The sequence below is a fragment of the Aethalodelphis obliquidens genome, unplaced genomic scaffold, assembly GCF_003676395.1.
Source record: "Aethalodelphis obliquidens isolate GAN/ISIS:26980383/991018 unplaced genomic scaffold, ASM367639v1 scaffold1, whole genome shotgun sequence".
Lineage (NCBI taxonomy): Eukaryota > Metazoa > Chordata > Mammalia > Artiodactyla > Delphinidae > Aethalodelphis > Aethalodelphis obliquidens.
Window position 1 is genome coordinate 69,596,892 of NW_020837945.1, and position 13,189 is coordinate 69,610,080.

Sequence of the window (13,189 nt, forward strand, 5' to 3'; positions counted from 1 at the left end):
ACTGTTTGGCCAGCCCTGACCAGATAGTCATCCATCAGCTGCCCTGTTTTGTTCCCTAGAGGGCACCCTGTGGTTTGAGAGAGGCAGAAGTTAGAGGTTTCGTTTAGAGCTCACCACATCTCATAGCTATTGTAGTAGAGTTTCAAGTGTGGACAGTTCTTATTCCAGATGTTCCTATCCCGGTGTCCATATGTTTCGAGGTGGGATCAGCAGGTTTACATGGTAATGTTCAACTAATTAATCATAAGCTGATGCTTTAACAGCTTCAGGACCCAAAGTGGGTTTCATACTAGCAAAGATGTAAGCGATCATATGGTACTCTTAATCTGGAAAAAGGAGGTGAGGTTCAGCTTTTTCCATTGCTTTGGCACAATCTATTTCTTACAGATTCTGAATGTTACTCATGAAGCCTCTGAAAGCTGTATGGGAAAATCTCCAAATAATTCTCCTCATGGCTCTCTTTGAGTGTTACAAAACAAAAACTTAATATTATCTGCAGGGCGTGAGAAAAAGGTAGTATAAGCAGAAGGATGATGCAGACTAGGAATCAGGAGACCTGAGTCTAGTCCCAATTTGCCTCTCTTTTTGTGACTTTGAATATACCACTTAATTGATCAAACAGATTTTTTAATCACCTACTAGGTGGATTCAAGCAAGAAATACCTGGGTTTTATTATTATTTTTTAACTGTAAAATGAGATTATCATATGAACTTGGCTTCTAAAAACTTTAACTGAAGTGTGTTTGTATTCTCTTCCTTCTTAAAGCATAATTTGCTCACTAAAACTTGCCTATTTCACTTGTACATTAATTGTACTTTACTTGTAAAACAAATGCTTTACCAAAGTAAAAAGATACAGGGACATTTGAGTAGTTACAGCTTTCATGGATTGCAACCTGACCAAATCTATTAAAATTAAAGATACAGAGGGCTTCCCTGGTGGCGCAGTGGTTGGGAATCTGCCTGCCAATGCAGGGGACACGGGTTTGAGCCCTGGTCCGGAAGGATCCCACATGCCACGGAGCAACTAAGCCCGTGCACCACAACTGCTGAGCCTGTGCTCTAGAGCCCGCGTGCCACAACTACTGAGCCCGCACGCCTAGGGCCTGTGCTCCGCAACAAGAGAAGCCACCGCAATGAGAAGCCCGTGCACTGCAACGAACAGTAGCCTCTGCAGGCCGCAACTAGAGAAAGCCGATGCGCAGCAACAAAGACCCAATGCAGCCAAAAATAAACAAATAAAATAAAATAATAATAATAATAAATTAGGGCTTCCCTGGTGGCGCAGTAGTTGAGAGTCCGCCTGCCGATGCGGGGGACATGGGTTCGTGCCCCGGTCCGGGAAGATCCCACATGCCGCGGAGCGGCTGGGCCCGTGAGCCATGGCCGCTGAGCCTGCGCGTCCGGAGCCTGTGCTCTGCAACAGGAGAGGCCACAACAGTGAGAGGGCTGTGTACCACAAAAAATAATAATAATAAATTAAAAAAAATTAAAGACACATTAAAATAATTTTTAAAACTAAAAAATATTTTAAATACCAAATCTATTATTGGTTTGGCCAAAAAGTTCATTCGGTTTTAAGTAAAAATAAAGACGTTTTTCGTTTTCACCAAGAACTTTATTGAACAATGTATTCATTAACCGAACGAACTTTTTGGCCATTAAAAATAAACTGCAACCCCTAGCATTATTTGTAGAGGGGGAAAAAAAACCAAAAGCAAAAACTAGAAACAACCTTTGTGTGTCAGTAAAGAGAATGAGTTTGATAAAATTAGAAGGTTGAACATAAATTCTCCCTTAGCTCCATCACTCATAGACATTTGGTGTTTTGACTGGGGAGGGAAAGGGCTGGGGGATAAAATAATGTATATTTCCTCTGTATAGTTTTAAGAACATTTTACCTCAATTACTGTGTGTGTATATATATTTATATATATATATATAAAATCTCAAAATTATTTTTTAAAAAAGCTTCTCTAGGGCTTCCCTGGTGGCGCAGTGGTTGAGAGTCCACCTGCCGATGCAGGGGACACGGGTTTGTGCCCCGGTCCGGGAAGATCCCACATGCCGCGGAGCGGCTGGGCCCGTGAGCCATGGCCGCTGAGCCTGTGCATCCGGAGCCTGTGCTCCGCAATGGGAGAGGCCACAACAGTGAGAGGCCTGCGTACCGCAAAATAAATAAATAAATAAAATTAAAAAGCTTCTCTATACACAAGAGAATTAAGATGAGAAAAAGACCCTAAAGAAAAGTCTCCCCTCAACCCCGCTGCCACTATGCATATTTAGTACAAAATAGCGTTCAGTAACCTTTGGGTGTGCTTCCCTGGTTTGCATAATATTTTTCTCAGCTGAGGCTGTACTGTTTATGTATTTTATAGTTCACATTTTGATTTAACATTCACTTTGCATTTGACCCAGATGATTTTGCTGAGTACCCTGGCCCTTGGCCGGTTGTTTGCCTGGCCTCCCTCCCTGGAGTTTTGGATTTGGAGAGACAAGGTCTCCAGGGCTTGTCTAGAGGACTGAGCCGCTTTCAGGAAAGTGGCCCCTCTGTGGTAGTTGACCTCACCTTCTGTGATGATCTGACAGAACACAACTTCCGTTTTCATGAGGATAATTTAAAAGCTGCAGCCCCGTTGAGCAGAATGGAATTGAGAACCCTGTGCCCAGGACTCATTCCTTGCAGAGATGAGACAGCTCTTCAGTGACTCCCCTCTGCTGTGCTGGAGGTGAGGAGGAGAAACGTCCCCCTGGACAACAAAGTGACGGGCCGCCACGCCTGGCCTGGGGAGGAGGTTTCGGCCACCTTTTGCAGTACGGCCAGTGATAAGGAGATGGATCTGTCCCCTTGTGTGAACATGGGACATTCCCACTTCTGGGTGCTCTGGGTGTGGCTCACACATGTCAAGGTAGTGGAGACACCTTAAGAAGGCTATCCCAAGAGACAAAGGCCTCTATTTTTCTGACTTAAGGTTGAAAGGGCATGGATCACAGAGCTAGTCACTGGCTGATTCTGAACTCTCCAATCTTTCTGGGTCAAAGACAGACCTGTGCACAGTTCAGGGCCCTAGACTCTCGAATCCTAGGGGTAGGGCATCTGCCAACACAGGGGCTGTAGTTTGCAGGGCAGTGGCCTGACAGGCAGCTAGGCCAGCTTTGCCTGCTGTGGGGCTGGGCCCATGTGGCAGGCCCCTGTGCAAGGGAGTGTTCCTCAGGAAGAGTAGGGGACTTTGTGGCAAGCTTTCTGTGAAGTACAGTGGGACTCTGGACTCATTGGAATATTTGTCTCTGGTTGGCATAGTTAATAGATTTTTCTTTTGTTTTACTTTTTACTAATACTTTGATTTGGTTTGCAATTAACTTGGAGAGTTAACACCAATGTGCTGGAATTGGATGTGGGAAAAGATTTGACATTCTTTGAGTTATCAGTTATATGCCAGGCAACTGACCAGATGCTTTATGTTATCTCATGTAACCCACAGGAGGGAGTTTATGATTCAGGGTGGGGACCTACAACCACAAGAGTGTAAAATTCACTCCTTATTTTAGGAGTGAAGTGAATGGGATTCAAATAATACATGTACTCAGAAAGGATCTGCTCTTACAATCAGCCCCTGACACAGACCCTAGGTGACCAAAATGATAGCTTGCATCAAATGATTATTTCTAGAAGAGCCAGTATCTCTTTCAGAGTATACCACATAAGAGACTACATTTAAAGAGAAAATTTAGCTGGGTTTTTAAGTGGAGAGTTATCATTATCTTGCAAGCAACTTTGCATATTATTGTAGCCAGTCGGGGCAGCCAGGAGCCAGGTTCAAAGTGAGAGCCTTTGGCAGGGCTGAAAACTTTCATCAAGCTTCAGCCGGGTTAAAAAAAAAAAAAAAATTCTGCCAAATCGTTCTTTCAGCAGAATGACTTTGTTCCATAGATTTCAGTTAATCACAGCAGGAGACAAGACCTCAGGAGAAGGGTCTGGCCATCCATCCTGTGATCTCCACTTAATGGCTGCAGGAGTGAAATGAGAAAACAGAGAATTTTGTAGGCAACAAAAGTGGGGACAGGGTGTAAATATAGAGGGTTTTGAGTTAGGAAGATTCTGTTGGAATTTAGTTATTTTTCCTATTTGTGACCGAAATGATCGGAGGAGAGCCTTTGAGGGCAGATAGGGTAGGATGGAGGATGCAGCAGGCCAGGCTGCAGGTGCATTGCATCCTGCAGGGTAGATCGTGTTTAAACCTTGGACAGTGCAATACTTTGAATAATGATAATAATAATAGCAGCACTGATATGGTGGGAGGGGTTTAAATTCATAAAGCAGTTTTGAGGTAAGAGTTTAAGAAGATACTCACTAAGCTAGAATTATTAGTCATGTTGTTAATTTCTGACCAGGGAAGCTGGTTAGTCTAGGCAGCTCGGCTCAGGGGAAGGGGATGCAGAGAAGAGGGGGAGGGGAGCAGCTGGCCCTTGGTCACCCAGCTCGAGCTGTGGCCCTGGCACGACAGTGCAGAAAGCAGAGCTGGGCTGAGGGGCTGAGGCATGTGGACAGCCGAGGCTGGGCTACATGTCCCTCTGGGGTGGGCCGCACTGCTCTTCTTGGTCTCACTCCACGTAGGTGTCCCCTTGCCAGCCCTTTAGTGAACAGAGCAGTTTTTTGAAAGCATAAACCAGATCACGTTCCTCTTCTGTTTAAAACCATCCCATTGCACATGGACACTTGACAGCTTTGTCTCCCTTGTTGCTTCAGTATATGCCCCACCTCCTCCATAGAATGAGGTCTAGATATAGTCAGTATTCCCCCAGGCACTGGAGATGAGACAGAAGAAGACTGTGACCGCCTAAGTTCTCTCTACGTTCCATCTGCGTGCCCTCCATGAACAGGGTACACCTGGAGGCCTGGTTATATGGCGCCGACACTGGACACTGCTTACTCAGAAATGGAATGTCTGAGATCTTTAGTTCATCTTACAGCTGAGGAAGCTGAGGCACAGAGGAGGCAAGTGACATCTTAAGCGAGTGCCAGGGCTGGACGAGAACTCACATCTGACTCCTGACCCGGCAACGCTGATGCCCTCGACTGACGGACAGCTCTGCAGCTGGAAGGGCATTGAAGGCTGGCAGGGAAGAACGGCAGAGCCCGGCAGGTGGGAGGGCGTAGAGGAGGCAGCTGGTAGAAAATGGAAAGGCCATGAAGAGTCAAAATATGCATTCCCCCTGGCCATGTCCCCAGGACAGACGGGAGTCCCAGGTGCTCTTTAACAGAGGCATAAACAGTGACACAGAAAAACTACACAGAGGGATTGACCCAAGGCCAAGACGTGTCATTTGTGCCTAATGACTAAGCACCCTGTTTATTTGGATTCTTAACCTTGCTCTGTCCTTTTAAGTCATGTGAGACCTTCTCCGCCATTCTTCTCTTGTCATTTGGTTTGTGACTCCAGTTTAGAATCTCTCTGCCTATTTGTCTCAGGTTCTAAGCTGGAGGGAGATAAAGAAGGTGATGATGAACTTGGACCATGTGACTTGCCTGCAGCGTTTTGCTGCTCTTCAAAGGGGCTGTAGAGAAGCACAGTGAGCAAATTCATGAGTCAACATTATACTTATCCCTCTTTTGTGAGGAATACTCCTCTACTTCTTGTGTGAAGTGTAATCATTTGTTAGCTTTAGTAAGACATCTCTCTGCCCACTGATAAGGAAACAAAAAGGCATTTACTGTGCTAGTCTCTAGAATGTGAAGTGTAGGCTGTGGTCTTTTTTTGTTTGTTTGTTTTTAGCTTTCATTTATGATCACAGGCTCAAGGGTTGAAGGGGGCCTTGGAGGACTGCCAACCTCACCACCCCCTTCTGTGCAGGAAGCCCCTTCTCAACATCCTTGCCAGTGGTTCATATCCCTTCCCCCTGCATCCCCACTGCGAGTTGCCTCTACCTCTGTCATAACACTTACTTCATTTTGCTTAAATTACAGTTATTTGAGGACTTTTTTTAAGTCTCAGCTGTGAGTCCCTGAGGGCAGGAATCCTGTCTCTTTCCTCTTTGTCTTTGATCTCCCACAGCCCCCAACACAAAGCCTGGCCCACTCTCCATAAATATTTGAAGGAGTGACAAGGTGTTTACAGCCTCCAGAGGCAGCCACAGTTCAACATCTCTAATAGCTAGAAAGTTCTTCCTAAAAGTGAGCAGAAACGCACCTCCCCAACTTCCCTGTGGGGGGAGAGTATAAACAGCCAGTGATGACAAAGGGCCAGGCAACCATAAGATGCACACGAGAGACCCCGGGGACAGGCCACACCCTGTCTTATTGCTGTTCTTGCTTCCCTTCTGGCCAAAGGATACGAAGGTCTTTCCCATGACAGGAAAACCCAACCACACTAGATAGAGTTGGAGAAATGTGTGTGGCGTGGGGAGGGTTCCCAGGATTCAAATCCAGTTTGGAAGGGCAGCTTTACTAGATGCTGCCATTGTCCCACTCATATCCCCTCAGTCCTCCCCGAGGGTCATCTGCAGACCGTTCCCATGCACAGCGACAGCTTCCTGTGTTTCTCTGCCCATGGTCGCTCTCTGACCTGGGGACTATGCTTGGCCTGTGTGTAGGTCAGGCTGGAAATGCCAGGGAGTAACTCCAGGAGAGACCTTCAACCATGAGTGATGGGACTTGTGCATAAATACCCCAGATCCCTCATCTCCCAGTGGGATGCTCAGACGTGTGTTCTACGCAGTCCCTCAAAGGTTTCAGGAGAGATGACCCCCAAATGCTCACAGCAGTAATCCACTAATGGACACATCCTTTCTTTATTTGCCTCCCTTCCCTCGTTGACTTGCCTACTCCCTCACTGTGCTTTCTGGGATCACACCCAAATAAACAGTCTGCCCCAAATCCTTGTTTCAAGGTCTGCTTTGGGTGGAACCCAAGCAGGAAATTTGGTGGAAATCCTAATGTTAGTCTCTTAAAAGACAGAGCTATTAAAATTAGTATATGTCTTTTATCCCCCCGTTTCTTTCCTTCTATTTCTAATTCAGAGTTGGTTTTTCTGTCAGTTCTATAAATAGAGTTTAATTTTAAGAAGAATCTGGGTCCTAACTCAGAAAACAGGACTGATAATGATTCCTAAGTCTTTGAAGGATAGTTATTTCAAATAATAAGAGTTAGTAATATTCTAGTTCTATTAAGGAAACGTACTAGTCAGAAAGGTCTCAGGCCAGACTAAAGAAAGAGGTTACGCATGGGGATCATCAGACATCAGGATGGATTTGTGTTCAAGTGCTTCACTTAACCTCTTAAACTTCCACAGAGACCTTTTAAATGAAGAGAGACCTTATCAACCTGGCTCAGGTTTGGGATGGAGTGCTTGAGGTCAGGACAGCGAACATGAATGCGGACCATGAGGAAGAGGGAAAGGAAAATAAAGAACCTTCATTAAACTTACCCATTATTAATGAACTACCGCTGAGCTAATAGAGCCAAGAGAAAATGCCGTTACCGAAGAATATTTATTATCATATCAGAAGATTCATAACAACAGAGGTGTGCAAGCAACCTGCCACCCTAGTCCTCCTTCAGACAGACATTGTGTGAGTCAGAATAGCTCCCTGTAGGTGCTACAATGTTACTTGGTTGTTTTGACACCTCCGACAATTAATAGGAGGTAGCAGTTAAAAATAATCATGCTCATTACTGTCTTTGTGCGTTTGTGGGTTTTTTTGTCTTCTTTCCTCCTGTAGAGTTTTCTGCTGGCCTAGTAAGGAATGACACACATGGTCATGAATTTTTAATTGACAATCAAAGATGGGAAGGAATGTAAACAAAACACAGGGTGAGAGGAGTCAGCAGGGCCAGGAGAGCCCCACAGATGCCTTTTTGGGGTCAGGTGGGGAGATGTTCCTAAGTCACGTAGGGATAAGAAAGGGCTCCACAGGTCTTACTTTAAGCGTGGATATTGTGGCTTCATATGCTCTATTTATTTATTCACCTACTCTCTTGGTGGGGGTAGGAACAGGGGGCAGCAAAGTCTTCACTTAGTGGTAGGAAGATGTGTGGTCATGCTGTGACGTGTGTCCTTTGCCCTCTTTGATGAGCACTGCTGCCCTGTTGTAGTTGGCAGTAATGCCCTGGGTACAGCTCTCTCCTGAGTTGAGAGAGGTGCCTTTGCCTCCTCAGGCTTTTGCCCTGGTCTGAGCCGTTGCTTCCGGAGAGAAACTCTTGGAAGTACCATGCTGTCCCCATGGCGTGACCTCATAAGATGATTGTGAGGGTCATTAAGGCAGTCCATGTAAAGTGACTGCACTCGTGGGCATTAATGGTTGGCACAAAAACTATGTTGGTCCTCAAAATGAAGGGGCTCAGTTACTGTACCTGCCATCTGCTGAAATTCATAATATAAACAAAGACCTCCTTTGGGCTCAAAATGGATATGTTAATGTGGCCGATACCGGCCTCTCTCAAACTTTTTGTTTTGGGTAGCCTCCTTCCCCACGTATTCCCCCAGCCCAGGGTGCTCTGTGGGTGCCTTTTCAGCCTGCCCCACTCAGCACCCGCTCTCCCTTGCTTCCCAGAACGCCTATGTCAACATCAACCGCATCATGTCCGTGGCTTCCCGCCTCTCAGAGGCCGGCCACTACGCCTCGCAGCAAATCAAGCAGATCTCCACGCAGCTGGACCAGGAGTGGAAGAGCTTCGCGGCTGCTCTGGATGAGCGCAGCACCATCCTCGCCATGTCTGCTGTGTTCCATCAGAAGGCTGAGCAGGTAAGGCCAAGGGAGCTGCTGTGGCCTCTGGTGGTGGGAGGGGCAGGGGCAGGGGCAGGGCAGGGCAGGCTTGGAGGACATACACTGAGGTGTAGAGAGACCCTCCTCTCTTTTTGAAACACCAAAGACCGTGCTGAGTAGTTTTGACAACAGCCCATGTTCTAGTACTGTCATGGCCCCTGTGTACCCAAAGAGACATTGGTAACTCTTGGAGGCTTTGCTTAACATTCAAACAGGAAGAAACCCAGAGCTAACTATTCTGCTTAATAGTTTATCGTTGGACGTGTGTGTGCACGCACGTGCACGTGTGTGTGTGTGTGTGTGTGTGTGTTGACTGCTTAGTTTGCATTCCATAAGCATAGACCAAAGGGGTGAAACTAAACTGATCATTGAGTGCTGAGAACAGGGGGAAACTAATTTTACATGAAGCATTTGCTGTGGATAATAATAATGTAATAATAATACAGTGAACAGAAATAATAATTACTTGTTGCCATTTACTTACTGGCATTGGCCAGTGACATTACTAACCCATTTTACAGAGAGGAGCAGGGAAGCTCAGAGAGATTAAGTAAGCTGCCTAAGAGCCAGTGGCATGCAGGAGCTGACTCTAACCAGCTTAGGGAGAGCCAATGGTTAAATTTTCAGGAATTTTATGAGCTGGTTGTTAAACATAGCCATTACTTTAAACTATATAAATTTAAATTAAATATATCACATTAAAAGCAAAGGTAATAAATACTCAAAACTCATCATTTTCAATTATTTTACTAGATTTTATTATTTTCTATGTTCTTGAGATTATTTCTATGTTATATACTCTCTCTCTCTCTCTCTCTCTCTCTCTCTCTCACACACACACACACACACACACACACACACACACACACCAATAAACTACCAAGCAGAATGTAAATAGGCTCTGGGTTCCTTCCTGTTTGAATGTTAAGCAAAGCCAGCAAGAGTTACCATTTGTCTCTTTGTCAACATTTATGTCTGTGGTAATAGTATACAGTTGTGTGCTACTGATCACCTCATCCCAACTACATATTTGGTGATGTTGCAATGGTAGCCTGAAACAGGGCAAGATAAAAGTTTTACACCATGGAAATCATCAAGTGTTAGAAACCAGGGCTTGATTTGTTGTTTTATTGATTGTCTAGAATCTTAAGAAAATGAGAGAGAAAATATTTTAAAATGCAGATTAAGCCTAAAAATGTGCCCTGTGTATAGCTGTTGCATTGTGAATAGAACACAAAATCAAGGAAATAGTCTTCTGATATTCAAAAACTATTACTGCATTTAGCAGAGAAGCCACTTAAAATCACTGATGAATGAGGAATGTTCTGACATAAGTCTCCAGGTATTTTTCACTTTTGTCTTACATCTTAACAAAAGTGAAAGTATCAACCAGCTTTTGTGTTGGAACTATATAAGTTTGTTGTTTACAAACAACAGCATATGTGAGAATCAGTTAATTACATGGAATTTATCATAAGCATTCTAAGTGTTATTATTCTTTGTAAATTATGTGCTACACGTCTTTTATAGCAGTAAAGTTTATAACACTTGTGTGTGTATTACATACACACATATATGCTGGTTATTAAAAGTTTATTAATATACCCTTGTGAAAATCACACAATTAATCGATAGGCATCTGGGATCAGGTGTGTCTAACATTAAAGCCTATGGTCTTAACCCCTAAATTTCTTTCTTTGTATGACATTTGGATAGCTCACAGATAACACAGAGTCAGACACAAGGTTATACCTTAAAACTCTTCCTCTGTTACCCACCTAACATGGAACCAGCATGGAATAATTGAAAGAGTCTAGGTGTCGGGCTTCCCTGGTGGCGCAGTGGTTGAGAGTCCGCCTGCCGATGCAGGGGACACGGGTTCGTGCCCCGGTCCGGAAAGATCCCACATGCCGTGGGGCGGCTGGGCCCGTGAGCTATGGCCACTGAGCCTGTGCGTCCGGAGCCTGTGCTCCGCAATGGGGGAGGCCACAACAGTGAGAGGCCCGTGTACCGCAAAAAAAAAAAAAAAAAAAAAAAGAAATAAAGAGTCTAGGTTTTGATGCCAGACACAGGTAAGTTCTAATCATTAACTCTTAGGCAGGTCACCTCAACATTCTGAGCTTGTTTCCTCGTCTCTAATGTGGGGATGATCATAAATCTCACAGCACTGTTACAAGGATTAGAGATGGAATATATTAGGTGCTTAGTGTGTTTTTTAAATGGTAGACATCACCAAAGATCTGTTGGTATCTTTGTATTTCCTCCACCTGTGTCTGTTTCCATCTGAGACCTTCCCAAAGACTGAAAGTACTTGTGTTATAAGTCAAGAGCAGCCCTACACATTGAGAGGAATCTAGCCTTTTGTTGTTGTTGTTTTTTTAAGATGATGGTGGTAGTACCTGAGAATATTGATGTCTGATCTCCTGTCCTCTCTTCAACCTATTATTTGCACACTTTGTTCAAGGTTTCTCCAGATTGGCAAGGGAGGTTCAGTGCCTCCCTCTGTCTCTGTCTTTCTCTCCTTGAGATGACCGTTTCGTGGGATCCACTATAGGACTCTGGTTAGAGTATTACAAAGAAATCCCAAAGACCTTGAAGAGGTGCTCCCCCCACGACTGACACACACTGTCAAGTTACTTCCAGGTCCCTTTATGAAATGGTTGTTGGTGGAGCAAGCAGCTTCTGAGGCATTAGCAAGCACGTGCAGCCTGATCCTGGGCGTCACCCAGCACTCTGCCAGCATCGTTAGGAGACGGCTTACTGCGATCAAAAACACACAGAATGAAAAATCCGCTGCCACAGCCAGGTGGCTAAGGACTGAAAGCTGACGCGATACCAAGAGGGGGACTCAGGCAGGTGTAGAAACGCAATACCCGGATTGAGAGTAACTGGAGGACTCAGCTTCTATTTGCTGTTTCCTGACTTGGATTAGTTTAGATGAGAAGCAATTTTATTTGTATCTGTTTTTTAATGCAATTTCTCGGGTATTGCCAGTCCTTCAGGGAAACTCATTAACCATGCTTCTTTTTAGCTGGAAAGCACACACACACACACACACACACGCACACACACGCATGCAAACAGTGGATTCAAGGCTAATTTTTCAATGCATTTATGTAGGCAGCTCTTTATTGTCCTCAGATGGGCTGTTCTAGGCAATGAGATAAAAAGGTATTTAGGCAATTAATTTAAATGGAGCTGTGCACCCAGGCAAGAAGAATCAGACAGAACCACTCCAGACTGTTGGGTGAAGAATTATTTGCATTTTAGAGGTGTATTTTCCACCCAATAAATCTGAGTGATTTCAGTTAGCTCACCCTTTGTGCATGGAGACCCATAGTCTCCCACAGTTGTTAATTTTAATTTTTAAATAATTTGATGTCTGTCAAGATCTGTATCTATATATCACAGCCCAGGAGCCACTCTAGACACAGTACAGTCTGTCCCGCTGAGCTGCCCTCCCCTCTCCCACCCCTTGGGGTCTGGCCCAATAGCAGGGATCTTTTTGAGTGTTAATCTCCATCCTCTGTCGAATGGTCTCTGCAGGTTCCCTGGGGTGCCTGATGGGCCTGAATGAGGCATTCTTTGCTACTCTTCACAGCTCAATGTCCACACTATAAAGCACATGTGTGGAAACATCCCATTTCATTATATGTTGCCTCTCACTTGTACCTGTGAGTGTGCACAGGACAAGAAGCTCTCACGTACACATGTCATGTAGTGAGCTGTTTGCACACCTGTATTTTATCATCAGTGTGTGGATATAACCTGTTGAACATGAAGACAACTCCCATCCCCAGCAGTTTCATAATAGTCATCTTTCTTTGTGGAAACCATACTTCCTAAACAGGTACTGGGTCTGACTTCTTACCTGGGGTTGGTGTTTGTAAAATTAAAGAAAAAACTCCACTGTCTGCAGTGGTCTCTGAAGGCTTCCAGAGTTCCTGATGCTTCTTCCCAAGGTATCTGACTGTCTGTACGTAATCTGCCCATTGCCCACCCCCAGTGCTCCCACACTGACCCAGCCGGCATCTCCTTCCAGTTCCTGTCGGGAGTGGACGCCTGGTGCAAGATGTGCAGCGAAGGTGGCCTGCCGTCTGAGATGCAGGACCTGGAGCTGGCGATCCACCACCACCAGTCCTTGTATGAGCAGGTGACCCAGGCCTACACAGAGGTGAGAACCCAGCGGACACCCAAGGGTTCTGGCTGTGTATAGGGGTATGGGGGTGTGGCAAGAGTACTGGCCTGTGTGCTACGAAATAGCCTGAGTTGGACTAAGAAGAAGAGAGGCCATTTTTCTCCCTCTGGAGACATCTTTAAGATCTTTGATCTGTTAATGATGATGTCGAAATGCAGCCATTGGCAGGAACTGCCTTAGTGCACATGCGTGTACGTACACACACACACACACACACACACACACAC

At 45.1% G+C, this 13,189-nt stretch overlaps 1 protein-coding gene across 7 annotated transcripts in view; it reads left to right on the forward strand.

Moving 5' to 3' along the window:
• The window catches only part of KALRN (kalirin RhoGEF kinase), a 637,474-nt gene that overhangs the window by 268,613 nt on the left and 355,672 nt on the right, over positions 1-13,189 (forward strand). For all 7 annotated transcript variants that reach the window (XM_027106834.1, XM_027106844.1, XM_027106853.1 and 4 more), the window contains exons 7-8: positions 8,552-8,743; positions 12,807-12,938. In XM_027106834.1, coding sequence (XP_026962635.1) covers positions 8,552-8,743; positions 12,807-12,938 — 324 coding nt within the window. The remainder of the gene's footprint in view (positions 1-8,551; positions 8,744-12,806; positions 12,939-13,189) is intronic.